This window comes from Mustela erminea, chromosome 2 (assembly GCF_009829155.1).
Source record: "Mustela erminea isolate mMusErm1 chromosome 2, mMusErm1.Pri, whole genome shotgun sequence".
Taxonomy (NCBI): domain Eukaryota; kingdom Metazoa; phylum Chordata; class Mammalia; order Carnivora; family Mustelidae; genus Mustela; species Mustela erminea.
The window spans coordinates 5,527,517-5,554,982 of record NC_045615.1 but is presented as its reverse complement, the minus strand read 5'-3'; the positions used below and the strand labels follow the sequence as shown (position 1 = coordinate 5,554,982).

The 27,466-nt window shown below is 45.2% G+C and overlaps 1 protein-coding gene across 5 annotated transcripts in view; it reads right to left on the bottom strand.

Annotated features, from left to right (window-relative positions):
- Positions 1–456: 456 nt before the first annotated feature.
- DOCK5 (dedicator of cytokinesis 5) overlaps positions 457–27,466 on the bottom strand; it is a 211,331-nt gene continuing 184,321 nt past the window's right edge. For 3 of the 5 annotated variants that reach the window (XM_032332193.1, XM_032332195.1, XM_032332196.1), the window contains 12 exons: positions 25,016–25,157; positions 22,950–23,031; positions 21,470–21,554; positions 20,978–21,064; positions 18,904–19,080; positions 14,997–15,080; positions 14,242–14,379; positions 12,232–12,398; positions 5,028–5,196; positions 4,157–4,295; positions 3,028–3,131; positions 457–2,241 (listed from right to left, as the gene is read on the bottom strand). In XM_032332193.1, coding sequence (XP_032188084.1) covers positions 2,137–2,241; positions 3,028–3,131; positions 4,157–4,295; positions 5,028–5,196; positions 12,232–12,398; positions 14,242–14,379; positions 14,997–15,080; positions 18,904–19,080; positions 20,978–21,064; positions 21,470–21,554; positions 22,950–23,031; positions 25,016–25,157 — 1,479 coding nt within the window. In that variant the 3' untranslated portion in view covers positions 457–2,136. Of the gene's footprint in view, positions 2,242–3,027; positions 3,132–4,156; positions 4,296–5,027; positions 5,197–12,231; positions 12,399–14,241; positions 14,380–14,996; positions 15,081–18,287; positions 18,410–18,903; positions 19,081–20,977; positions 21,065–21,469; positions 21,555–22,949; positions 23,032–25,015; positions 25,158–27,466 lie in introns of those variants that run through there. The other 2 variants (XM_032332194.1, XM_032332197.1) reach the window with 2 other exon arrangements.

Below are 27,466 nucleotides of genomic sequence, written 5' to 3'. Positions count from 1 at the left end.
GCCTACAGATCCTCACTAGCCAGTGGGCGAGGCAACTTCAGAAGCTGCTCTGGGCTCCACAGAATGCCTGTAGAACCTTTCCATTCCTTCTCATCGTTGCGTTCTCTCCATGAAAATCCTTTTTGGTTCTTATTAACATTTCTCCTTTAGTCATAAATAATTATGTAAGAGACTCCAAAAGATGTCTTCTTTTTAAAACGGACTGTATGTGCTCAGTTAACTTGCACTCACTTTCCAAATGACCTCGGGGTGGGGGAGAAGATCAATAATGCTCTTAAGAGAATTCCAGATCTTACTCAGGCCAAGCAGAGGAAAGGAAAGACCACTTCATACCTACTACTTCACACAGCCAATCTCATTGAAACTTATCTGTGCGGCAGGTCCTCGTCCCCATTTCGGAAGGCAAGGAGTTGAGGGAGTTTGCAAAGTTAACAGGTGACCCAGCTGGGATGGTTGGAGACCAAATGGTTTACTTCAAAACCCGGCTTCTCTCTAGTTTACCCCCTTGAAGGTTGCCCTGAGTGGAAGTGGAGAGCGGCCCTTCCCTCACCACTTCTAAATCCACACTCTAACTGCTTGTGGGACGCTGGCCATGCCTCTGAGGTCTGTATGTCCCTGCCTCTGTGAAGCACGAGTATGTGTCTTCTAAGAGGGGTGGTGTTGAAATACGTATACCAAGAAGCAGGCCAGCATATCCGGGTCTTTGGAGGTGAAATCTCTTTCTTTTCTCTACCTCAGGGCAGGGTGGGTGGGGAAGAGGACCGGGCCCAGTTACGGAAGGGACCACAGTGAGCTTCCCCACATGCTGACCTAGGGGACCCACAAAAAGCTTTCTACTTTGCCATCTATGTCAAAGTAGTATAGAAACATCTGGGACATTTCCACCGTTGTCCCATCCAAAGGTAGGAATTCATCACGGAGTTCGTCAGGGTTGTCTTCTCGATCTAAGTGTTACCTGCGGATAGAGCCTCAATTAGCAAGCTGGGTTGTTAGTAAGAATCTGTAGGCAGATGTTCTGTGTTTAGCTTCAGTTTCCTTGTCTACAGAACGAGGGGGTTGTTTGTATGACCTTTAGTTAGGGCCCTTCTAGCTCAAAATGTCTCTAACTTTGTGGGGTTCGTGTAGGTGTATGTAATATCCCATCATCTGAATCAGCCCATTTCTTCTTCAGAAAGGACTACGGACTTAGTACCATGAACATGTAATCAAATTAATTCCACAATCACGAGGAATAAATAATCAAAGGGAGATATTGCACTATATTCTCCAGGGTAAAATCAGGTGGCAGAGACGGGCCGCTGAGCCAACCAAATGGGATCTGGAAGAGAAGCTGTTGAACCCGGGCTTCAAAGTCCCTTCTGTCCAGTGATGTGAGCTAAGAAGAGGTAAAAGAAAGAGCTTCAAGGGAGTCTGCAGCAGGAAGGAGTGACATGGTGTGGTGAGGGCTGGTTAGTTGAGAGTGTGAGGGACTCCCAGGAGGGTTCCTGTGCCACACGTAGCCGGTCTGGGGTGGGGGAGGGGGGGTGGCAGGAGCTCAGACCCCACAGTCGAGTCCATGATTTTTCACCAATGATAGCTATTCATACGTGAAAGTTACCAATCTTCATTACAAAGATGTTCTTTTCCTTAAAGAAGACATAAGCAGACATCAGAAAGGTAGGATTATTTCAACTACTGAAGTACTTGAGGCGCGTCTTTTCCAATGTTATTCGAGACATGGTGTGTCCACGTGAGAAAATCAAGTCTCAAGCAGAGCTTTTCACAAGCAAAGCAAGAAATCCTTCCAAGGTACAGGTTCCTGGGGTTGCTCTGTGACCTCCTCAGAAGAACGTAGCCAGGAGTCTGTAGGCTGCAGCAGCTCTGGGCTGGAGGCTGAATTTAATAACGGCGAGGGAGATCTCTCCTTTGAGAAAGACAGAGGACACGACCAATTCTGGAATTCATGCGGACTGGAGTGGGGGCAGTGCTTAGGCTTCCTTCACAGTAGCCTTTCAAAGAACCACCAGTTTGGAGGCAGCACAGCTGACCCCAGATCAGGAAGGGGGTCAGCAAGGAGCCCCGGGGAGCGAGGAAAGGGCCTCCTCTTAGGCGTCAGCTGTTCAAGGTGTTCAGAGTTCTGGAGACCTGGCAAGACCCTTAGTGGGATCCGGGCTCAGAAGCAAGGAAACCAGATTTGCGGGCTTTGGGAGGAGGTGGAGGTGGGCATTTGGCTTCTCTGCGGATCGGCAGCGGAGGGGCAATCTGAGGGAAGAGACACAATGAGAGTCAAATGAGTCCCATCTTTCCTCCTGACTTGCTTCTCCTCCACATTTCCGACACAGTGCTTTAGCTTCTAACTGATCTATCTATGCAGCCTTGGCCAGGAGAGAAGGGAAACAACACTCATTTAACTTCCCTTGTTCTCCTTGGGTTAATCAGAGATACCCCAAAATGTTATCTCCCCAACATCTGGGTTCTTGGCGTATCTACAGAAGGCACTCAATATTTGTTGAAGAATGCAGGACGAGGCCATTCCAGAATGACTGTCACTCATCCAGAAGGAGTACAGTCTTCACATGTGAACCAGAACTCACTGATTTCACTCACTTGTACCGAGGGTGAGGTACAAGAAGAGCTCTACCTTTGATCTGACAAAAAGGTCTGCTTGCATTTCATTACTTCCCATTAGAAACTCCCTTATATGGGGCGCCTGGGTGGCTCAGTGGGTTAAAGCCTCTGCATTCGGCTCAGGTCATGATACCAGGGTTCTGGGATCGAGCCCCACATCGGGCTCTCTGCTCAACAGGGAGCCTGCTTCCTCCTCTCTCTCTGTCTGCTTCTCTGCCTGCTTGTGATCTCCGTCTGTCAAATAAATAAATAAAATCTTTAAAAAAAAAAAAAAAAGAAACTCCCTTATATGTTTTATGGTTTCAGGCATGAGTCAAGAAGTGACAAATCTATGGGAAATGTCCCTAGCAAAAAGCTTGGAAAAACAACACTGTGCTCCCGGGAGCGGGGCGCTCTGACCCCAGTGCAGTTGTTCCCTACCTCTGCGGAGTTCCTCTGGCCGCTCTCGTAGGGCTTGCTTTTTGGGGGAGGGGGAGGCGGGACAGTAGTAGTCATCAGCCCATCTGTCTGCAAAGACGGGGAGCCTAGAAACGATACAAAGTAGATGAAGGCAGAGAGAAGAATTCATCAAGGAATCTTAATAGAACCTCTGCTTGCCATTCTAACACCTAAACCAACCTGGCCAATCGAATGGCTAAGGCGATATTCTATAGTTTCTGTGGATAGAATGGAAACAACCTCTCGGCCCTCAGGACAAATGTAGCACTGTTTACTCACCAGAAGGTTTCATGAAAAGTTCTGAAGTAAAAATCCCTTTTTTTTTTTTTTGCTTAGGATTTTTACTATTAAGCTGGAGATGAAGACATTTTCTAGAACTTAAGGTACGACTCTATCTTCTGATCTACCCCAATTACTTTGAAAAAATGTCTGTCACAAAGTAAGCAGTCAATAAAGACTGGTTAAATTTAACTGAGCTGTCTCAGTTTGATCACTTAAAGGATGCAATATCCACTTCCTCCAGGAAAACTTACTGCATTATCTCTAGCTCTTGGTTGACTCCCATGGCCCATGGGCATGATGACTTACCCCTCCATTCTTTGTACCAAGGGTACCTTCGAATTCTTCTCAGGCCTTGTGTATTGCTGATTCCCCAGGCCTGACTGTAAGCAGTATGTGGAACAGGCCTATTTCTTGTCCTTTTTTGGGACCCTTTCCAATACCAAGTACAGGGCTACCTACCCAGTAGTTTTTAAGTTATTTGCTTCCTGTCTGGTCCCCATCTGGCTCTACTTCATTATACCTTCATAAATGGAAAAGGAGTTTGAGACCCTCTGGGTCACTCTATAGAGAAGGGTAATGAGTCCTAGCAACTCAAAGACTCCTGGTCGGACTCTAATTTTGCTATACCCACCACCATGGAATGAGCCAGCTTTATAATAGCCTCATATACTGTGTGGCTGTTCCAGCTAAATATTGCCCAGATCCATATACATACTCTGTTCCCTACTAAAGCGAAGAGAAAGTATATGTCTGTATCTTTCTAAATCTCTCTCTCTCTCTGTGTATGTGTGTGTGTGTGTGTGTTTATATATATATATATATAACTTACTGAGGGTCCTGGTAGCTTTAGGAGTGAGTGGAGGTGGGCTCAGGGGCGTCGACTGAGGAGGTGAAGAACCATGAAATGGCGTCAGCCGATTGTCCGACAACTGGAGACTCTTGGGTCTTTGTGCTTTTCGGGCTGGGCTCTGGTGGGGGGTGGGGCACAGCAAAACAGACTCACATGAGAAAGGCTAAGCTTGTCAATGCTCCCAACACCTTGCCTGCTGAGCACCGACTTGTCAGAGAGACCCACTCCAGGGGCCACTGTTGAGTTTCCCGCCCTGTCAGGTGGTAAGCCCGCGAAGGCCCTGACAGGGCGTCACTGAAGCAGACTTTCTTTCCTGGCTGGCCATAAGCCTGAGTCTGACCACAGTCAGACTGTGTTGTCTGGGTTGGAAAGGAGCCACCCCTGATTCTCAGGGAAGGCTGGTCTGGCCGCACTTAACAACATGATGTGGCTCATGGAAGAAGAAAAAGCACTTTTCTTTTTAAGTTAAAAGAAGAGAAATGACAATGCACTGACTCATGGAACATGGTGGTGAGAACCACAGCTCTGAGCATCAGCCCACAGTTTACATTGTGAGTACAAGATCTTGCACCACTACTGGTTCAGACACTCAAATTTGCCCTTTGTGCTTTTTTTTTTTTTTTTTTTTTTTTAGCACAGTGTAAGATCAAATGCTGTCACAGGCTGCCAGGTCCTGAGGAAGCACGGCCGGACTTCCACCTGGTGACTCACGGCTCTGCGGCGAGTGGCAAGTGGCTGCAAGGACAGCACTAGCGAAACTCTGGCCCTTGTTTGCTTGCCACACCCGCCCCCCTCAACCCTGACCCCCTTTTGCTGTTTTTTTTTTTTTTTTTTTTTTTTTTTTTTTTACCATCAGATCAGGTTCTGACGCTTTCTCTGCAATGACCTGGGACTTGCTGAGGCTCCAGTCTTTTCGCTTGAACTTGCTGATCCGGTTCTCACTGTCCTCTTTGAGGGGCAGATCCTCAACTCTGGCACCTGATGAAGCCCTGCGCTCCAGAAGTGGCTCCAGCATTGACCTACCAGCCAAGAACAAGGACAGGATCACAGAACACTGACCACTGGGCAGTCAGAATGCACTCCCACAAGACAGGGGTTGGGACTTCTCAACCCCATCTTGACCTGTGACTCCCCTCTCAGGTTCTAAATCTGAATTTCTAACTGCCAATTAGACATCCTGAGGTATCCATGAAACAAGACCATCCAAGTACGAAAGGAAAATCTCTGAACGTGTATCTCCTCGCAGGAAGAGAAAGGCTTACTACATCTACAGGCAAAGATAGAATTCATACAGTAAAAGATGAATAAGCAGCTTCAGACACTGGAGAAGAGCACATGACCCAGAGACAGCCTGCGTTCAGATCCTACCTCTACTACTTCATGGGTGATCTTGGGCAGAAAATCTTTTCATACCTCAACTTCCTTATTGTGAAATGGGGACAATAAGTAAAATCTTTCTTTTTAAAAAGATTTTATTTATTTATTTGACAGACAGAGATCACACGCAGGCAGGCAGGCAGGCATAGAGAGAGAGAGGAGGAAGCAGGCTCCCCACAGAGTAGAGAGCCTGACGTGGGACTTGATCCCAGGACCCTGAGATCATGACCTGAGCCGAAGGCTCACCCACTGAGCCAGCCAGGCACCCAATAAAGAAATAAAATCTTAAAAAAAAAAAGAAAAAGACACAACATGACACAAAAGTCTATAACTTGACTCCTAAGCACAAGGACGTGTAAGACAAACCCAAAGGGAAATTCTACAAACCAACTGCCTGTAATCTTCAAAAAGGTCAATGCAATGAAGGACAAACTAAGGAAAGGCCAAACTACTTAAGATTAGTGAAGAATAAAGGGGTGTGGCCCAAGCAGCACGTGACCCCAACGGGGTTCTGTACGAGAAATTGCTCCGTATGAGATACATAGTGGGACAACTGACAAAACTGGAATCCGGGGTAGAGTCTGCAGTGTTGTATCAACACCAAATCTCCGAACAGACAGGCTGCAGGCAGGATGCAGGGATGGAAGACAGGCGTTTGCCCTTACTGCATAAAGCACACAGCCTCCTCTCAAACCGTGGAGCGGGGCTGCTGGAGGACAGGCAGAGAGGGAGTGACTGCAGCAAAATGTAACCGAGGAGGATTAAAAAAGATACGAGACCTTTATGGTGGGTATTGCTTAGAGCTTCTGAATGGGTATTCAGTGAGCCCTGGTTTGATTAAAAATTTAGAGTTTTGCTCCAATAAAAACAGAAAGCTTAGAGAGATGAATAGGCAGAGGACAGAGGATTATCAGGGCAGTGAGATTATTCTGGATGATACTGCAATGGTGAATACCTGTCACCATACACCTGTTCAAACCCACAGAACGTACAACAGCAAGAGGGGACTCGATCGTCAACTACGGGCTCCGGGCAACGGTCATGCACTAACTTGAGTCCATCAGTGGTAATGAAGGCACTGCTCTGCTGTACGTTCTTAATCTTGCTGTGAATTCAAAACTGCTCTAAAAAAGATAAAGTCCACACAGCAAACATATGCACGTACACACACAAAAGCTGTGGCATGAAGTAAGACAACATAAAAACACAGATGGGTTCTTAGTATTTAAAATAAATAAATAAATAAATAAATAAATAAATAAATAAAAGCTTCTGGATGCCTGGGTGGCTCAGTCAGTTAAGCATCTGCCTTCGGTTCAGGTCATGATCCCAGGTCCTGGGACAGAGTACCGCATGGGGCTCCCTGCTTGGCGGGGAGCCTGCTTCTTACCTCTCCCACTCCCCCTGCTTGTGCTCTCTCTCTGATACTCTCTCACACAGTCTCTCCAATAAGTAAGTAAAAGCTTAAAAATAATAATAACAAAGATAAAACAGAAGAGTCTATTTGGCAGAAAGCATCCTTAGTAAGCTAAAACTATCTGCTGGACATATGTTAGATGGCAAATATCTTTGATATATAAGAAACTTTTACAAATAAACAAAAGAATGAGTAGTTCAATTTTTTAAAATTGTCAAAGGATAAATAGGTATTTCATGAAATGGAAATCCAAGTAAGTTTAAAAAGTTAGTGTCAAAAGTTATTAAATATTCAAATATTTAAGATATTTGGAGGGGGCAAAGACGTTTTTACATTTTATTATGGAAAATTTCAAACGTGTAAAAAAGTGAAGAGAATGCCCATGTGTGTACCACTCAGTGTCAATAATGGTAACTCACAGCCAGTCTGCTTCCTTATGTACACCTAAGTCACATTCCTCGCCCCTCACTGGATCACTTGGCAGCGATCAGATGTTATATCATCTCATTCATAAATATTTCAGTGTTTACCTCAGTGAGGCAAGGACTCACTTCAAAACATAACTACACTCCCATCATAAGTCCTACAAAAAGAAATAACTCCTTCATTTCATTGAACATCCAGTGCTTACATTTCCTGATGTCTTATAAATCGTTTGGAAGTGGCTTGAGTCAAGATCTGAACTGGATTCATTCACTGTTTGGTTGATATGCTTCTTAAACCATTTTAAGCTTTTAATGTGCATGGTCCCCCTTTCTGCAAAGCGTGGGTGCCTTGCTCCGTGAAGGTGAGGGGAAAAAGTCCCAGGGAAGTCTGACCGAGGCTGAGCCCATGCAGTCACACTGGGAAATGCCTATAGATAGTGTTTTTTTGTTTTTTCATTTCAAATTATTCTCTCCTTTTCTATTGCTTTTTAAAAGACTGCATGTATGGGCTTTTAATTTTTTTATATTTATCTTTCTTTCTTTTTGTTTAGAGAGAGAGAGCATGTGAAGGGTAGGGAGGGATAGAGGGAGAGCGAGTGAAAGACACTTTTTTCCCTAATATTTTATTTATTTATTTGAGAGAGAGAGAGAGCACGCAAGCGGGGTGGGGGGGGAGAGGGAGGCACAGACTCCCTGCTGAGCAGGAGCCTGATTGGGTACTCAGTCCCAGGATGCGGGGATCATGACCTGAGCTGAAGGAAGATGCTTCACCGACTGAGCTACCCAGGCACCCAAGGGAGAGAGAGAATCTTAAGCAAGATTCCTTGCTTAGCATAGAGCCCAACGCAGGGCTTGATCTCACGACACAGGGATCATGACCTGAGCTGAAATCAAGAAGACTGGACGCTTAACTCACTGAGCCACCCAGACGCCCCTCTAGTATTTTTCAATTATTAATATATTTATGGGGAAGCCACTCGCTATTATTTATCTTAAATCTGTACTGGTTAAAGAAACATCATAGAACCAAATTCTCAGAAAGACTAATTATTCTTAATTTTTTAAAAAGATTTTATTTTTAAAGTAATCTCTACACCCAACATGGGGCTCAAACTCACAGCCCTGAGATCAAGAGTTGCGCATTCCTCTGCCTGAGCCAGCCGAGTACCCCAAGACTCTAATTATTCTTAAAACCAAATAAGCCAAATCAGACAAACAAACAAGATCACCTCAAACACTAATTGGTCAGGGAGAAAGAAAACAACCACCCCAGATTCTATGGAATCAATTATGACTTTGCCTCGGAGACTACAAATGAAGGCTGTGGGTCACCAGGTTGCCTGTCAAAGATGTGAGTTTCACTAGGGCCTAATTAGGAATCAAACTGAACTATAGTGACTACAATGTGGTTCCCCCAGGGTCGTGTCATTTTTTTCTTACAATGATTACTTCAGTGATTTTCCTGAAATACCAAAGATTAGTTTTTTTCTAAACAATTTTGTTCTGGGGCCCCAACTTTGCTGGTGTTCTACTTAGTTGGCCTTCTGGTTTCTCCTAACACAAAGAGCTGTGTTTTAAAAAGTAATTCTCTTTCTGTGCCTTAGTCTACCATTTGCCAGATAGGATGGATATGTTCTGCTTCCCTCTGATAAAGAACTGGCCCTTAACCGATGGCACCCCTAATGATCATCATGAAAGTATTCATGAATATTGTGACATGACACTGGGAATGGGAGGCTCGGGGTCATTAGTTGGTAATCAGTTTCAGATGCCTTAAAGAAACATCTTAAATAACGTTAGGAAATAGTATCAATGGCTTCTTACTCACTGAGGAAATTTGGGCAAGGTCAATAACCCACCTTGCCGGGGTCGCGGTATGAAGAGGGCCCCGCTCACCGGTTCTCTGCTTACTGCCCTGTCAGCAATCATGGTGCCCTAATGCTCAACAGCTGTGTCAAACCTTTTCTTTTTTTGAATGAGACCACTGATTTAAGAAGAGTCTTACTGAACAGAACTTTTATGCTTTCCATAGAGTAGGTAGGATCTCTTAATAAGAAATAAAAAATAAAAAGAGAAAAATAAGTGAACTAAGGACTATCTAATATTTATTATGCTAAGGATTAAAAATAGTGCAAATACCCAGTCCTCCTATTGCACGTGGCACTGCATATTGTGGACTGTTTGACATCAGAACTGTAATGAATTTCGTCCTCTGACTATGGAATGCATGCTTCTAGAAAATGTATCCTATACCTGGTCTTAACCAAAAGAGCTCAAGAAAGGATATGAGAATGTATCCTAAGTAACTGGAAAGCTATCTGTACACATACGCGCAGTACAATTCTTAAAACTGCATTTTATATTGAGAGAAGCTAAATGATTTCATATGAAATTCATAATGAACTTTGATGATTACCTGTCCAGAAATAATGATATGGCTTAAATATTCGATAGTAAGAGAAGGCTTAATTATGGCACATTCGTAGGATGCAATGGTATATAAATAGCCATCACAAATGATAATTAGGGCACCTGGGTGGCTCAGTTGGTTAAGTGTCAACTTGATTTCAGCTCAGGTCATGATCGCAGGGGCGTGAGACAGAGACCTGCACAGGGCTCTGCACTCGGTGGGAAGTCTGCTTGAGGATTCTCTCTCTCCCTCTGTCCCTCCCCTGCTCACACTCGACCTCTCTCTAAAGAAAAACAAATATTCATCGTGTATATTAAATTAAATAGCAGGTCACAAAATGGTACCTATGACGCTTTTCCAATTCTATAAAATGTATATATGCTTTTCTTATTCTATCACTAAACCTTAACAGTGGTTACTTCTGAGTGATGTGATAAGTATCTTTCTTTTAAGTTTCTAGTACTTTGAAAAATTTCTACGTGTATACAGATTAAGTATTTATTAGCAAAATACTGTTTTCAAATAGTATTTTTAAACAGGAAGAACACAACTACAAATTCAGTCCTTTAAAATATCTTAAATTTGAACACATGAGAAGGCAGCCCATGTTTTTGGCAAAAAAGTTTCGACATAAAAAAGCCATCAGTCCTCCCAAAGTTAGTCCAGAAGTTTCACATGATCCCAGTAAAAACAGCAGTAAGATTCCAGACAAGTGAATCCACAAGTGAGCAATGAGTAATAGTAGCCAGATAAATTCTGAAAAGGATAACTAAGAAAGAAAAGCCTTTAAAATCTACAGTAGTTAAAAACCACAGAGCACTAGTGCATGAACACCCAGGGAGATCAAAGAAATGGTGGGGCGCAGGGAGTCTGCAAATAGATTATAGACATACAGGAACTTGATTTTATAATGAGGCTGACATTTCAAATCAGTAGAGAAAAGATGGTTTGCTCACTAAATGTTACAGGGAAAACTGAGTAGTTATGTGGCTAAAAAAAAAAGTTGACTTTATACCTCACATTTTATACTCATAAATTTCAAAGAATCAGATTTAGTGGTGAATAGTGAAACTCTAAAATTAGTTATTTGCAGCCTTAGAGTAGGGAAGGCCTTTAATCATAATATAAAATCCAGAAGTCATGAAATACAGCATTAATTTATTGGACTGCATTAAAAAAAAATCAGCAGAACTAAATGAAAAATGAGAAGCAAAGTCAAAAGACAGAGGAGAAACTGGAGGATGTATTTCAACTAATATTACAGACAGAGCAAACCCAGCAGAAACATGTACCCAAAATACTTCACCATAGTTTGCAGAACATAAAATACAAACAGCTACTAAAGAATGCAAAGAAGCTCAGATTCACACAAAACAAGAGAAATAAAACCAAACCAAAATGAAACCCTATACCACGAAAATACTCTCCACCTATCAGACTGGCGAAAATTAAAAAGGCTGATAATGCACAATTTGGGGTGTGCGGGTGATGAGGAACCCTTCTATGTTGCTGACAGGACTCTAAATTGGTATAATGTCTACAGAAGTCAGTCTAGGAATAATTTTGAACACTGCAACTATAAATGTTCGACAAAGCAATTTCACTTCTGGAATTTTCCTCATATGGATATACTTGTATATTTACAGAACACGTTGTTTTTAAGCTTCTGTCCTGCCACCCTGCTGTGACAGCTAAAGGCTGACGTCAACTAAACATCCACCAATAGGCAACCGTGGAACGTGTCAGGGCGCGGCCATATCACAAGATGTCTGCGGCTCAAAGGAAAGAGGAGGCTCTTGACATTCTGAAGTGGAATGATTTTCAAGACATAGTAAGTAAAAAAAGCAAGCTAAAGTATTATTACGTTTCCATTCATACAAAAAAGAAAGTGTGAGGAAGAATATATATTTAGGTATTGCTTGCGTATGTATGAAGAGCTGTTGGAAAGGCACCAAGAACCTGAAGGCTAACATCGTTTGCCTCCACAGAGGGATGCTGGTAAGGTAGGAGTCAAGGACCAATAATGGGTCATTTTTCATGAGTGATCTCTTTTGTATCTCAGAATTTTGTATCATGTAATTATATTACCTATTTACAGAATAAGTATAAATTTTAAAATTACTTTTGAAAATCAATTCAGATTAAAAAAATCAGACGTGAGAGGGTGGGTGACAGGATGTGACAGGATGATGGGGGATTATGATCCCATCTGTCATAACTATTATTATTATGTAAATCATGATATTCCTCATGAGGAAGACAATGAGAATGATCCAGAGAATAAGCATCACATATTCTGAATCACTGCCCTTATGAGGGTGATGTGTCCACATGAATCAAGGCTCCTTTGGTGACACAAGGCAAAGGGTAGTAAGGAGACAACCTGCCCTCCCCTCTTCCCAGCAATTAAAAATTGAACCCTTACCCATCAGATCCTGGTCTGGAAGGAGCATTATCGGATGAGTTAGAAGAGGTGGAAATGACCGAGGAAGTCACTGAGGTGATGGACAATCTCCGCAGCGTGGATGACATGATGTAGGGTAGTACGATAGACCCCGTGCGGCTCTGCTTCCTCTCAGTCAAGGTGGGCGGCTGAAGGACACACGGTATCTCACGGTGAGCTGGCCTGGGACTTGGCCCATACACTGGCTCACGTCCCCTCCACTTGTGGCCGGTGCTGTTTGTACTGGCGGGTACCCACTGCTGCCTCACTTGTTAAATACTGCAACTCCTACTGTTCTTAATTATGAACACAGCTAGGCTAAGCCTACCTTGTTAAGACTAGAGAAAAATTCCCCCTAATTTGCAGCCAGTCACATAAGAGAGGAAAAGCAAGCTGTTCATCACCCCCAACAGAACTGCAAAACCCTCGGTCTGCTTCTCCACTTTAGCTTCTTTCAGCCACTAAAAAACCCAGAATGCTGCTGAATAGAAAGCTTTAGATTCAAACTATAGACCTGATGCTTAAGAAGTGAATGTTAAATCTTAAGAAGTAAAGGAACAGCGATCTACTTTCATTAGACATGTCTCCACAAGACTGCCCCAGTAGGCCACCGTACCAAATCTACATGGAAACACTGGCCTGGATCTCATAAAAACCAGTCATTAGGTGAACATCACAGTCTTTCCATCAGGAACTGTGTAGAGACAAATGTTCCTTGGAAAAAGCTCTTAATTGGCAGTAGGTCAGGAGGTTAGACATGCCTGAGGACCTGGTTAGAAGCAATGATCACAAAGATACTCTGGAGGCAAAGGGAGTGAAGATGGAGGTGTGGGATGGGGGGCAGGAGGACATGAAAGGAAATTCAGGGCTTTGGTCCAAAGAAAGAATTTGAAAATCAGGGATTCAAGAGTGAGACAGCTAGAAAGCAAGGTGAACTCCTATTAAAAAGAGCAGAAATGGGGCACCTGGAGGGGTGCAGTCAGTTCAGCATCTGACCCTTGGTTTTGGCTCAGGTCACGCCCTTAGGGTCATGGACCCCAGCCCTGTCTCACGCTTTGCACTCAGTGGGGAGTCTGCTTCTCTTGCTCTCTCCCTCTCCCTCTGCCTCTCCCTCTGCCTCTCCCCATGCATGCACACATGTGTGTGCTCTCTCTCAAATAAATAAGTCTTAAAAAAAAAAAAAAAAGAAAAATGAAAAATGAAGCTGGATCCAAACATTCAATCCACTGTTGGAGAGAAAGGGTTACTTTTTATTAACGTGGGCATATTTTATACCCAATGTGGCTCGAACTCAGGACCTCAAAATCAAGAGTTGCATGCTCTTACAACTGAGCCAGCCAGGCGCCCAGAGAGAAAAGGTCACGAAGCGCATGCACCAACCCATCCAACCTCTCAGGAAAGAGACAACCGTCACTGGGAGAAATGTGTTGGAACTGTTAGGAAAAATGATGAAATCAGCTATACATGCATTGTGAAACGCACTTCACCGCCATTCTTTCTCCCCTTCAAAGGTGTCAATGGTGGAAACGTCTTATCAAAATGAAAAATAAAGACTAGGAAAAACACAGAACTGGGCCAGACAGGACAGGAATAACCGGGTCTGGGAGCAGGAACGCCCCAGCTGCTAGCAGAGTAGCACGCACGCACTGAGGGCCCAGAGCAGCGGCCTCAGCACATCCCCGCCCTGGCTCCCCAGAGCATGTAAGAAAGGCCAACCCTCAGGCCACCAGAGTTCCTATCAGCAACTCTGGAGCTGGGGCCCACCAATCCGTGTTTTCACAAACCTTCCAGATGGTTTGGATAGTCACTCAAGTCCAAGAACACCTATGCAGCATGTCAGCGTCAGAAGGTCACCGAAAGCGCGCCATGCCCTCTCCTCCCCGCCCCCAGCATTTCCATGCCCTGCCTCTGTTATTCTGATTCATGAAAAACTCCTCAATATAAAAAAAAGTCAAAGAGACCGGAAAAGCCAGCCGACCACTTAGAGCCTACCAGGGTTATAACACCGTAGAGCTTCTCCACTTTCTCCTTGAGTTCCCGGAAACAAGAAGACAAGCGGTCATGCAGCGGCTTTAGCTGCTCTGTGAGCTTCTCCCCATGGATGCGGATCCCCTCCGTCAACAGAGGCATCTGGAGAAAAGGGTGTGGCAGGAAGGAAATACGGTTTAGGAAGAGGGATCCTTCAGATGTGGAGGCTGGGGAAGGATGGGTGGGGGAGACAGGTAAACTGGCAGACACAGCACATACCACGTGAGAATGTTACTTCTCCGTGAGGGGCGGGCGCACTGGACGCCCTTGGGTCAAGGACGCAGAGAAATACACAGGAGGCAAGCAGGCCCTAAACTGGGGAAGTGCTGCCAGCCAAGACCTGAGCCCGGGGGCTTCTCTGTGACTGAGCAGTTGCTAGTTTTAAAGCTGAGGCTGAATTGGACGGCTGCCTTTTGTCCCACTGTTCACTGAAGTAGCGAGAGAGAGAGAGAGAGACTGAGGCCAACATGTCTTGGCTGGATCTGATTTGGGGACTCAAGTCTCTTCTCTAGGAAGGTCCCTCTTGGCATGCAGAGTCTAACAGGATGCTATTCCCAGGGTCACTCGGCCAAACAATGAGACAGACTGTGATTCCAAAGGTTACAAAACAGAACAAAACAAAACACCCTAAAAGTAGGCTTGTGGATTTAAGCCCAAGAGAATATGCTGGCATTGGGCTGTGGAAGCCTGTCTGGCTGCACCCCTCCCAGGACGCCCACCTGCAGCGCTATCAGTCGCTTCAGCAGCTCAATCTTCTCCTGGTCTTCGGGATGCTCCTGCAAGTACTTTTCTGTAAAAAAAGCCTAAAAGGGGAGCACATGCAAGTGTTAATTAGAACATGTTCCTATCTGTGTACTGACCCTCGAGGGAAGAGAGGGGAGCCTGAAAGGGTGAAAAATGTATTCTGTTCCCTCTGCTAAACCTGGAATGACTAAGTGAATACTCACCCCTTTCCTAGACAGCCCTTATGCCACCGTGAACAATTCTAAAGGTCTGTGCTATTTTGTGGTCTTTCTGGAACCGTGCAATGCCTAATCACAGTACCTTCTCCACAACCACCACTCACACATACATACACACACACACACACCCACACCCACCCTAAACCAATTAACTCATGACATTCAGTGAAGTAACTTTCTCAAAGGACTAAGGCCACTGACAGTATCTAAAGGTTATTTATTAGATTAAGTGTACAGATATTATAATAAGGAAAAAGCAAAAAATCAGCAGGCTGTATATGGACAAGTTTTCCTGCTCTATCATCTGTTATAGGCTGTATCACATTTTTTTCCTGTATTAAGTAAAGATGGCTTTCTTATTACTCATTTATCCAAAAGACTGTTTTGAGGACAACATGAGATATTGATGTGAAAATGTGTTATAAATGTATTTTTAAAAGATTTATCTATTCATTTCAAAGCCAGGGAGTGAGCGTGAGTTGGGGGGAGGGGCAGAGGGAGAGGGAGAAGCAGGCTCAGCAGGGAGCCCAACATAGGGCTCCGGGCTCAGTCCCAGGACCCTGGAATCACAACCTGAGCCAAAGGCAGATGTTTAACCTACTGAGCCACCCAGGTGTCCGATTCAGTATATTTGAAGTCCTTATAGAAAGGGGAAGTTCAGACACAGGGAGAACACACTGTGAAGAGGCACAAGGAGAACACGGTCTAGGAATATGCACCAAAGGTTGCAGCAACCCCTTGGAAATTGGGAGAGAGGCAGGACCAGATCCTTCCTCACAGCCCGCTGAGGAAATCGACCCTGCCGACACCTGGATTTCAGGCCCCTGGGCTCCGGGACTGTGAGGCAATCTATTTCCACTGTTTTCAGCTACCCTGTGTGTGCCTTTGTTCTGGAAGCCCCAGTGAATGAACACGAGGAGGGACACGAATTCATGCGGGCCTGCGGGCCGAATTTCACAAACAGGAAGCAGGACAGCACATCCGGACAGCGCTTCCTCCGGCCAGACTGAGGGTTAGAGAGAAATGAGGGGAAAAGTCCTATGCGTAAACCTCCATCTGCCTTTACCTTCCAAATATAAGCAGTTTAAATCTTCAAAAGTTAAAAAATGTTTTTGATGTAAAGTAAAATGCACTGAAATTCCCAAAACATTGGTTTAGTCAAGAAACAGAGGAGCTAAGTGCTCTGAAATACAATTTTTTTAGGAGGGTCCTGCCTTGTAACGGAAAGAGGCTGATGAATTACAGCAACCAGTTCTTGGGTTCCTGTCACTCGGGCCATGATTTTTAATTTTTTAAAGATTTTACTTATTTATTTGACAGAGATCACAAGTAGGCAGAGAGGCTGGCAGAGAGAGAGAGAGAGCGGGGGAAGCAGGCTCCCTGCTGAGCAGAGAGCCCGAGGCAGGACTCCATTCCAGGACTCTGGGATCATGACTTAAGCCGAAGGCAGAGGTTTTAACCAACTGAGCCACCCGGCTGGGCCATGATTTAAAGACAGGTCACTGATATAGGTAGGTGATGATGAATTCCCCAATTAATTGCACTGGGGAACATTGGTGATCAATGAGTTTACCTTTCTCTTATGTTTAGAAATACACAAACTCATACATGTTAATTAAAAGTAAAAACTACTGGGGTACCTGGGTGGCTCAGTGGGTTAAAGCCTCTGCCTTCGGCTTAGGCATGATCTCCGAGTCCTGGGATTGAGCCCCACATCGCATCCGGCTCTCTGCTCAGCAGGGAGCCTGCTTCCTCCTCTCTCTGCCTGTCTCTCTGCCTACTTGTGATCTCTGTCAAATAAATAAATAAAATCTTAAAAAAAAAAGGTAAAAACTACTATCTTAAGCTAAAGGTCTTGAAATTTATTAGTTTACATACCCTACTTTCCCTTTTCAAAAAATTTCAGTAAGAAGACAATGACATTGGGAAACCTTCATATGAAATTACATACTATTCACAGATATTGACATATCTGAATTTGAGTTAAGGGGTATTCTGTAAAAAAAAAAAAGAAAGAAAGAAAGAAAGAAAGAAAGAAAGAAAGAAAAAGAGAAAGAAAAAATACACTTGGAAAAACACACGAAAACTAGTACGAGATAGCTTAGATCATATGAAAAAACACACACCAAAATTATTACAATGCAAAAAAGTATTATATTCTGGAGCCTAGTTTTGCACTGAATTTTGTGATGACACTGGAGATTATTACTGACACTTGGCATGGGCATATTAGACGTGGCCTCCAGTGGACTCTTTGCCCAGGCGCTGAGGGTCATAAGCCTGAAGAAGGTACAATGGTTGTTGGAAAAATGGTTACAGCAGCAGTCACAGAGCACTGGGTGCCCTGCTCAGTTGTGTTTGGCTCCAAGAGAAGAGGAGGGAGAAGAAAACCCATCCTCAGCAAGGCTCAGCTAAATGGCAAGCTTTCCGTGATGGCCCCTCCACAAATAATGCTTTCCTCAGCTACCAGCCACCCCTGTGTGCTAGGTACTTTCCTCAGTTTTTTCAGGTATGAAGCCTGGCGCTCAGAGAGGTGAAGTATCTCACCCAAGGGCACACAGCGGCCAGTGGGAAGCAGGAATGGGTCGCTGGCATGGCTGATTCTAGTGCCCCTGGTCTTCTTGGGCCTTGGTGTACAAATGGGAATAAGAGAATCGGCCCATTGAATGTCCACTCACCCCTCCTGCCTACCTCCTTCATTTTCACTCTCTCCAGGCTACCCCACAGGGTGCAGCAGCCAAATGTTGATTTAGATTCAGCAAGAAGACTCCAAAATTACTTAGCCACTGAAAACAGCTGAACAATGAAAACTCCCGCCTCAATTAACTGCACTTAACTGAATATTACCTACTGTATACATTACTTCCATTTTATTTTTATTTTTTTAAAGGTTTTATTTTTCTAAAACCTTTAAATAAACCTTATTTATTTGAGAGAGAGAGAAAGAGAAGGAGGGAGACCACAGAGGGAGAGTGAGTGAGAGAGAAAAGCTCACTCCCTGCTCAGCAGGGAACCCGATCGATCCCAGGACGCGGTGATCACGGCCTGAGCTGAAGGCAGACGCTTCACTGGCTGAGCCACCCAGGTGCCCCCCCGCCATTACCTCCATTTTAAATGATGCTACATCCAAACCCTAAGCAATGGATTCGCATCTGGTGAGCACTCTTTTCCTGTTTTTCCAGAAGAAAAGATACGACCCTTTGTTGAACTAATGTCACTGTGCAGCCAGGGCCAGCGTTTGTCCAAACAACCTACAGCGCACCAAGTAGGGGTGGGCGTTTCTAGCAGCTCATTTTAACTAGAATGCAGCTTGGCCTCTCCTAGACGCTTCTTCACCTCCGGAGCACCCTCAGTTCTGGGCCCACCTGTACGCTCTCCACCTCTCAGAGGAGAGAGGAAGTGGGAGAGGGAAGAGCGGGTAAACCAACCAGATGAGGTATATGAGACTGATCTCTCAGTGACTCCTTACCGGGCTGTGACCTGACCCTGTCTGTGACCTGACTCTGTCTGGGCTGCTGAGGGTCTCTAGGAGGTGTGAGGTCAAGGACATGCTTTTCATTAACTTCATTTGCCCATTTGTAAAGGGGGCAGAGTGAAAAAATGTCTCAGAGAAGCTATAAGAAATGAAATCACTGGCGAGGCAATGGAGACACACGGGATTCACCTTTTCATAGTTGGAGTAGCCCCCCATGACAGCCGGGTCTACGATGCCACTGAGCAGCATGGAGAGGGGATGCACAGAGAGGGCTCGGTCCCAGGCATGCTGCTGAACACAGTTGCTGATCTTCTCATTGGTGAGCTCCATGGTTTCTATGGCATTCTCCAGGGGACTGATTTCCTCCTGCGACAGAAGACAAGGAAGAGGAAGGGCATTTTGTGAGCTCACAGGAAAGACGGAAAGAAAATTATAAGCATTCTCTTTTAAAAGGTATAAAATTCTCACCAAGCTATAAAAGAGTGAAGTTTTGCTTGTCAAGGTTATATTTATTTGGATACCATACTTACTGAAAATTGTTTTGCTAAGTTGCAAAATAAGCGACTTAAAATCTCCTTAGGAAGTACAAGGGTGACCCCAAAATTATACCTCTCACAGTGATTCTTTCTTGGTACCAAGGGTCTATAGAAATTTTGAAAAAAAAAAAGAAAAAAAATTGGAGCTGTCGTAATGATGATTTCTAGGCAGAGCTTCCTCGGAGATTTTTTAGAAGCTCAATGACAAGAGAATAACAGGTTATCTGATCCCAGATAGTTCTGCAGCTCCCAGAATGTTTCTTGGCAAGAGGCCTGATGCTTCTTCCATGAGAAAAGGAAAATGGTTTTGGAAGCCATACATTCAGACCATACATAAGTCACCTTAGTATGGGTTGTGTGGTTCAAAGAAGTCAGAAATAAGAGGATATACTCGAATATTCAAGTTGAATTTTGGATGAAAATAAAGAAGATTCAATACAGATTCAGAAAAGAGCGACTCCTGTGGAAACGTCTTCAAAGCCAGGTTTCAAGAAAAATCGCCTTCTTCATTTTACCCATTGCCAGCCAGCATGACTGCCTACTGCAGTCTTGATGCCAAAAGTCTCTGTCCAAGAAAATCATACTTGTACTTGAAAAGTAACAACTTATTACTAGTGGGTATGGAACACATCAGATTTCAGTTCAGATCTGTTCAAGACCTATTTCATTAAAGTGTGTTACCTGCCAAGTACTGTGCTATGCTCCACAGTCACAAAAGTGACTAGGATATAATTCGTGGTTGGGAGGAGCCTACGGTTTTATAGTGGGGTCTCAAGACACATACGCACGGGAGCAACTTGTTAGAAATAAGCCCAGGTTGCAGCGAGGCACGAGGAAAGGTAATCTAACTCTCCTTGGGAGCTTCAGACATGGCTTCCAGGTGAAGCTGTTACTAAAATGAATTTCGATGGGAGGTAGTTAGGTTGAGAAGTAGCATTTCGGGCAAAAAAATGCCCCACTGTCACGGAGGGTTGAAATAACATGGAATGAGTTTAGTTCTAGAAGATTCCATAGGAAATGGGGTGGCGGAGCTGAGTCACAAGGATTTTGTATGAACCTGCTAAGGAACAAGGGCTTTATGCTCTGGGTACTGGGGAGCCACGGCAAGGTTCTAAGCATAAGAAGATGGTCATTTTTCCACTGTGAAACTCTCTGTGGAACTGTGAGGAAAACAGGCCTGTGAAGGCCAAGGCAGGCGGCCAATGAAGGGGCTTTTTCCGTGGCATCCACCGGAGATGAATGAGGTACTAAAATGGGGTATAGTAATAGGAGATCTGGAAATAAAGAAAACAGATTTAATAACTATTAAAAAGGTAAAAGGGGCAGCTTTGGGGAAGGACGGAGAAGGAATTATCTGGGATGACGGGTGATGTGATTAGCCACGAATGAAAGAAGAGGAAACGTTCTGGGAGAGAATGTGACTGACAGCACACTCAAAGGAGACATTCCGAAAATGGTTTGGTGTACTGGCAGGATCATGAGGAGACGAGATTCATTTGCTCATAAAAGAGTCATTGACTGTGAGTAACCTTTAGGGTTGGTGTTGTAACATCAGTTACACAAAGGAGTTCTATTAGACAAGCATGGCTTTTATTTCTCTTTTGGAAAACAAAATTGGCCAGAGGAGGCTGGCCAAGCTAGTGAGAACTGGAGGAGGGCTTAACAAAGGCTCTTATTATATCTAGAGACACAAAGAATTTTCTGAGTTCCCATTTCAAATGACTCACCGTTGAAATTTGTTTGACTTCAAACCACTTGAGAATCCCAGGAAATGTGTACGCAGTTGTATACGTGGTCCTTTCGATCCACATGGTCTGGTGGAAGGAAGGAAAATCGGAAATGTCAGTTCCCAGGCAACTCGGCAATGCTCCCTGGTTGAGGTCAGGGAGATTCTATTTCCAAATGCTTCCTTGGTAAACGGGCTATTAGTTTGAGGATGCTGGAGGTTTAAAACTGCAAGGGATCATCTGCTTGGGCCCTCTCACCCCCTAGAGGGTACATGTGAAGCTCAGCAGCAACCCTGGAGTGAAGAGCAGAGCCCAGTCTTGGGGGGAGGGTCTCCAGTCTCGAGTTCTCCACTGAGACCGGCTGCTCTCTGGTGGGAAGTGCGCAGCACCTCTGTCCTGTGTCCCTACGGCTGCCATTGTTTCTGTGATCTGCACTGGTTAGTTGGAAAGCCTACTTTACCTTGTTTTAGAGGGCAAAGGGGGTGGACTCACAGCAAATTCATTGTCTGGATCCTTCTCTCCTTTCCGGAATGGCCTGGAATATCTGAACTGCTGCACTTCATTGGCTCTGTAGTAGCTGGAGAAAGACATGGCCACCGTGCTGTAGCTGGTCTCTTAGAATGGGCAGTCCTCGGTCAGATTTCAATAAAACCCTGGGCCACCTCTTGAACAGCCTGAGTCTTAGCCACTAAGCGACCTCCGAACTGTCTCCACAGAGAAGGCTGGAGGAGGTGCACAATTTGATTTTATTGCTCATTTTTCTTATTTATAAATCCATTCCACAGCTCACTACCTAAAAAGGTCTATGTATTTATAATCCATGTTTGTGATTTCATTTGTGTTTTTTTAATCCCAATTGTATCAATCCTACTAGCATTTTAGCTGCTCAGGAAAAAAGAAATGAGGCCTTCGATCACTGGGGACCCCAGCCCACCAGGCAAGGTGAAGTCAGCCACTCCTCAGTGAGTGCTTCTGAGCAGAAGGAAGATCGAGGAGCTCTGACGTCTCACAGTGAAATTCCTGATTTCCCTGTCTGCCTAAAAAAGACCCACAAGGCTCCCAAATCCCTTTTGAGTCACAAAGCTCTTACTTTACACTGAAAATACAATAAAGGGCTACTGTGGTCTGAATGCCAAATATGGAAATCCTGTCCCCCAGTGTGATGGGATCAGGGAAGTTGTGTCTGTGGCAGGTGCAGAGGTCACAAGGGTGGGGCCCTCATGAATGGGATGAGTGCCTTTATAAAATAGACCCGAGAGAGCTCTGTCACCCTTTCTGCGTGTGAGGACACAGTGAGAAGTGTCTGTGAATCAGGAGCCAGGTCCTCACCAGACACCAGATCTGCTGCCACCTGACCTTGGACTTCCCTGGCCTCCAGAACTGTGAGAAATAAATGTGTTGTTTCTAAGCCAACTAGTCTGTGGGGTCCTGCTATAGCAACCCCAAAGGGCTGAAGCAACAGAAGGTCTTCCACATGAGTTTAAGGCTTTGGTTTTAAAGATTTTATTCATTCATTCATTCATTTATTTATTCATTTAGAGTGTGGACATGAGCTGGGGGGTGAGGAAGGGGAATCAGGTGAATTCTGCTAGTGGGGCTCGATCTCATGACCCTGAGATCATGATCTGAGCTGAAATCCAGAGTTGGATGCTTCACTGACTAAGCCACCCCAGAGCCCCAAAGCTTGGATTCTGATATACTTCTAGATAAAGTGCGTTAGAGAGAAAATGTTTTTTAAAGATTTTTATTTATTTATTTGTCTCAGAGAGAGAGAGACAGAGCAAGCAGGGTGGCAGGGAGAGGCAGAGAGAGAAGCAGGCTCCCTGCCGAGCAAGGAGCCCAACGCAGGATTCGATCCCAGGACCCCAGGATCACGACCTGAGCCGAAGGCAGCAGCTTGACCCACTAAGCTACCAAGGCACCCCAAGATAATGTTTTTTAAAAGAGGCACCCCCCCCCAAGCCCCACTTACTTTAAGATCTGCTCCGGAACTGGTTTGTCCTTGTAGCTGGGTGGCAGGCTCATCACTGGCTTCACAGTGAAACACTGCATGTCTGAGAAACTCGTTAAGGAAGGACAAGGGGCCAGGCCATGAAGGTGTCCCAGGCAGAAAGCACCACCCATTCCTCCTGCTTTGAGGATGGAAACGATACCTGCCTGAATCACTCCTTTTCCCCGAATGCCAGCACTGTACTGAAAACAGCATTCCCTGATGTATTATGAAAATGCCTGATTAAGTTACAATCCTAGGACATTTTTTGGTCAGACCCCTGGCAAGCAACCCTGCCACAAGGAAACTATCAGGGGAAGAGGCATTCGAAACAATTTTAAGTCATTTCTTTCGGACAAGGACGCCTGGGAAACAGCTCGACTGCGGGGCCCGTGCAATAGGAAGGTCTGGTGTCTGTGGCCATCGCTTGTCCACAGAGGGCCAAGGCTGGGCACGGAATAAGGTTCTTAACGTGCTCCCACCTGTAATGAACACAGCAACCAACAGGTGGATGTTACGACTCTCCTTCTACAGAAGAAGACTCTGAGGTTCTGAGAAAACCCAGAGCATACAACTGTCCGTGGTGAAGTCAGGATTCTAATCCAGCTCAGGGGAAGAACTGTCTTGATAATTTTAATAATGACTTCTTTTTGTCCTTGCCAGTGCATATATACTGTTTCAAAATCTAGAGCATTTAAAGTTGAGGTGAAGGCCCTCGGTGAGGACAAAAGAGTGACTGCCAGCATCTCAGGGTGGTGCGCGACCCCGGGCACCAGAACCACATGGACGCTCGCAGGACGCACGATAAGAACTCCCAATGGCTGAATGAGAACCTCTCCGTGGTGAGTCTCACCTATAACAAAATCTGAGGATCACCGGGCTGCGTGTTACCTGATCTAGCAGACAGAGCGTTTTCACAGAAATGACCTCCTTCCGACTTTGAGCCTCCCAGAAGTGCTACTGGGTATTTGGGGAAAAGAGACTCACATCTCATGGATGAGAAACCAAGGGCCTGGAGGAGGGAAGCCGTTTGGTAAAGGCCACGAGGGCAGGCAGAAAGGACTGAGGGCCCAGCGACAGGAAATCCTAAATCTAGTTCTTGAAGACCTGGTCATTCCCGCACCACGAAAACATCTCCACTGTCTTCTGAACCCACGTAACCCAAACAAGGATTTATCCTGGAAGACCATTCCTTCCCAAGCATCTGCTATGTATTAACAGGCTGCTCTTCTCTTAAAGGTGTGCCTGTCTATAGGTCTGTTATTATTATTGTCAATCTTTCTATAGTTACTTACCAACCTATGCATATAATGACGGCCAATACATATTGAATTTTTATTATGTACCAGGCACTGTTCTAATATTTGACAAATGTTTACTCAATCTTTACAAGAACTCTGTGAGAAGGACGATCATCATCCCCATTTTACAGATGGGAAAACTGAGGCACAGAGAAATTAAGGAACTTGCTCAAAGGGACAAAGTAAGTGACAGAGCTGAGACTCGAACCCAGGCACCTTGGCTCCAGAGCTTGCTCTCTTATCTACCCTGTCACACCAGCTCTGGCTTATCTACATCTCTTTGAATAGTGTTCAGTGTTGGAGTATCTTTATTTTAGCACAAAACCCATGAAAAAAGTTTTAAAGATAATTTTGTTATAGAGCTCTTAGTGTTTGTTCTTTTTTCTAAGAAAGCATGTAATTTTTCAGTTAAGTTATTCAATGTTATTCAGTAAGTCACTGAATGTTACAAAAGAAAAGCTATACATCTTTCTCCAGAATCCAGAATCCTGAACAGTCCTTCTCAAGCTCCCCATACGGCTATAAAACATATCCTTTCATATTCAAGATTTGCTTATCATCTCTCTCCTTTACTTCATAACCATAAGCTAAGGACATCAGCGTCCCAAAGCTTTTACACAGAATGGGAAACTGAGTCAGAAGGTTACGTGAGTGGTCAGAGGGCAGGGCATATCCGTGTGCGGAGACAGAACTGGACCCTGAGCTTCTGTGGCTGGGCTGGGCCACGTCTCTCCAAGGTGAGGATACACTGCTTTGGGGACGACTTGATGTCCTCTCCCGGGGGCGTGGTGCTGGTCATCTTCTCGGCATTGGGGAACTGGGTCAGCAACCTCAGGCTGAAATCTTCTCGCCTCTCATACTCCTTCCCCCGGTAGATGAAGATTTTGTTCTGCAGGTCAGAGACAGCAAGGGGACTGATGACATATTAAGAGTGAAGGGGCGACTGGGGATCCTGTAGCTCAGGAAGCTACAGCCCTCCCTGGCCTAAGGGTATTCTGCCAGAAATTCTCACTGAACACCTACTATGCGCCCAGCAGCAACCACTGTACCAGAGCGTGGTCTGTAATTGGTCTGCACCGACCCACAGGGAGATGAGCTTGTGCCCTAATGTAGACCCATGATGTCACCAGGCACAACGCTGAATTTAGTTGATTTTTTTCGTAGCAAGACAAGCCCTTGTCTTATCATGATCTGGGTTGTGGACCAGCACTCGGACTGGGGCTGACTTGGAGAAGAGCAAAGTTAGGAAGAGACTCCACACAACAACTCTCCATTAACAGGGAGCAGGAATAATTCAGAGCAGTTCCTCGGCAATCCTGAAAATCCCTGTGGACAGCAAAGTCAAAGGCTCACAGAACACAACTGCTCCGAATCCTATTCTCTCCCTTCTAATCTACATTCCTTTTCTGTTTACTAAAATTAATGAAATTGGATTTTTTTTTTTTTTAAGAAAGAAATTTCCTAGGCTCCAGGCATGGGAGTACTTTGACTCAGAGTGCTGCTGCCCCCGCAAATTCAAACGCAGCCATGCTTCACAGGCTCCTGCCATCCGATCATCGCTCAGATGAGTACTCAGCATTGGCAGCCCATACAGGATCTGCTTTTTAACCTTGGGCCCATATTGTCCTGGAAAATGTTTTTTAAAATCAACTGTCCATTTCTCTAGCAAATACGTATTGGACAAACAGGAGATAATGCTAAGACACTAGGGATATAATGATGAACCTACTCTCACAAAACTCACCTTCTGGTGGGCAGAAACAGAAAACAAGAAAGTATGATAGTTGATGTAAGTAACAGGAAGGCAATAGACCTTGTAGGATAAACACCGATGGCAGGAAAAACTGCCAGGTCTTCTGGAATAGATGATGAGATTTTTCCAAGGTGGGAAAGATGAATATCTTTATGCATTTCCATCATTAGGGCAAAGCTGTGGCCGGTAAGGAAGCAGAGGGTAAGGCAGCACTAATCGTAGGATGTGGACAACAATGGGAACGGAAGCAGACAAGCACAAGGTAAGCACAGGCTAGCACAGACTGAAAGAGGGACTTCCAGGAAAACATGGCATTGACTGTGCCCAGGTGAATGGACACGGTAAGGAGAGGGAAAGAGAAGGGGAGGGCAACCAGCAGGAAGATTGAAAGGAAGGACAGGGCCACAGGGCAGAATGTATGGGACTGAAGCAGAAGATCAGCTAAGATGAGCCCGAACACTGAAAGGCAGGCACCAGTTCCCAAAGCCCGGGGAATCCACTGGAGGTTCTGGAAGGAGGGAGTGACATGACAGAACCACGCAAAGCGGGGTGTGTGTCCAACCGTAGGAATCCCAAACAGGACTGAACAGGAGGAGGAGAACCTTCTGGTGTCTGACCCTGGTGTCTGGCGGAGGGCAAAGAAGATGGGGGAGAATCTCCAAGGATTCTGAGCTTGCTGGCCCAGAGCAGGAGGAGCAGCGGTGCCACTGACGAAAATGGGGAGGGAGGGAGGCCTGGCTGGGGCAGGGAGGGAAGAGGACAACTCGAGTCTGGATATTCTGAGTCTGGGGAAATGGCCCATAACACAGAAGGGCACGGAGGCTACACCATGCAGAGGCTTTTATATTTTCCTGCACACAGTGACAATACCTAACAACCACACACCACTTTACAGTTTACAGAGCGCTCCTCCATGCTATTTATTTAATTCCGAAGCAGCTCTGGGATGTGGGCGGTATTTCTCTAACTCACACATCAGACAACTTGGAGGCTACGTAACTCGGTCAAAATCCTATAGCTGGGGGCGCCTGAGTGGCTGAGTAGGTTAAAGCCTCTGCCTTCGGCTCAGGTCATGATCCCAGGGTCCTGGGATTAAGCCCCATGTTGGGCTCTCTGCTAAGCAGGGAGCCTGCTTCACCTCCCCCCCCCACCACCCCCGCCTGCCTCTCTGCCTGCTTGTGATCTCTGTCAAATAAATAAAATCTTAAAAAAAAAAAAATAGCTGATGATGGAGACCCCCCCCGTTTTCAACTTGAAAGTCTAATCTTTGCTCAAACCAGTGCCGTCTCCAGCTCACATCCCCTATTTCGTGGGACACCACAGTCACCCACACATGCACAGCAGCCACCACTGCCCTATGAGGACTAGAGCACCAACACTAACCACCAGTCTCAGTCTAGAAGCTACTGCAAGGCTCCTTCCCAGACCCTCTCCTCCTGGTGCTC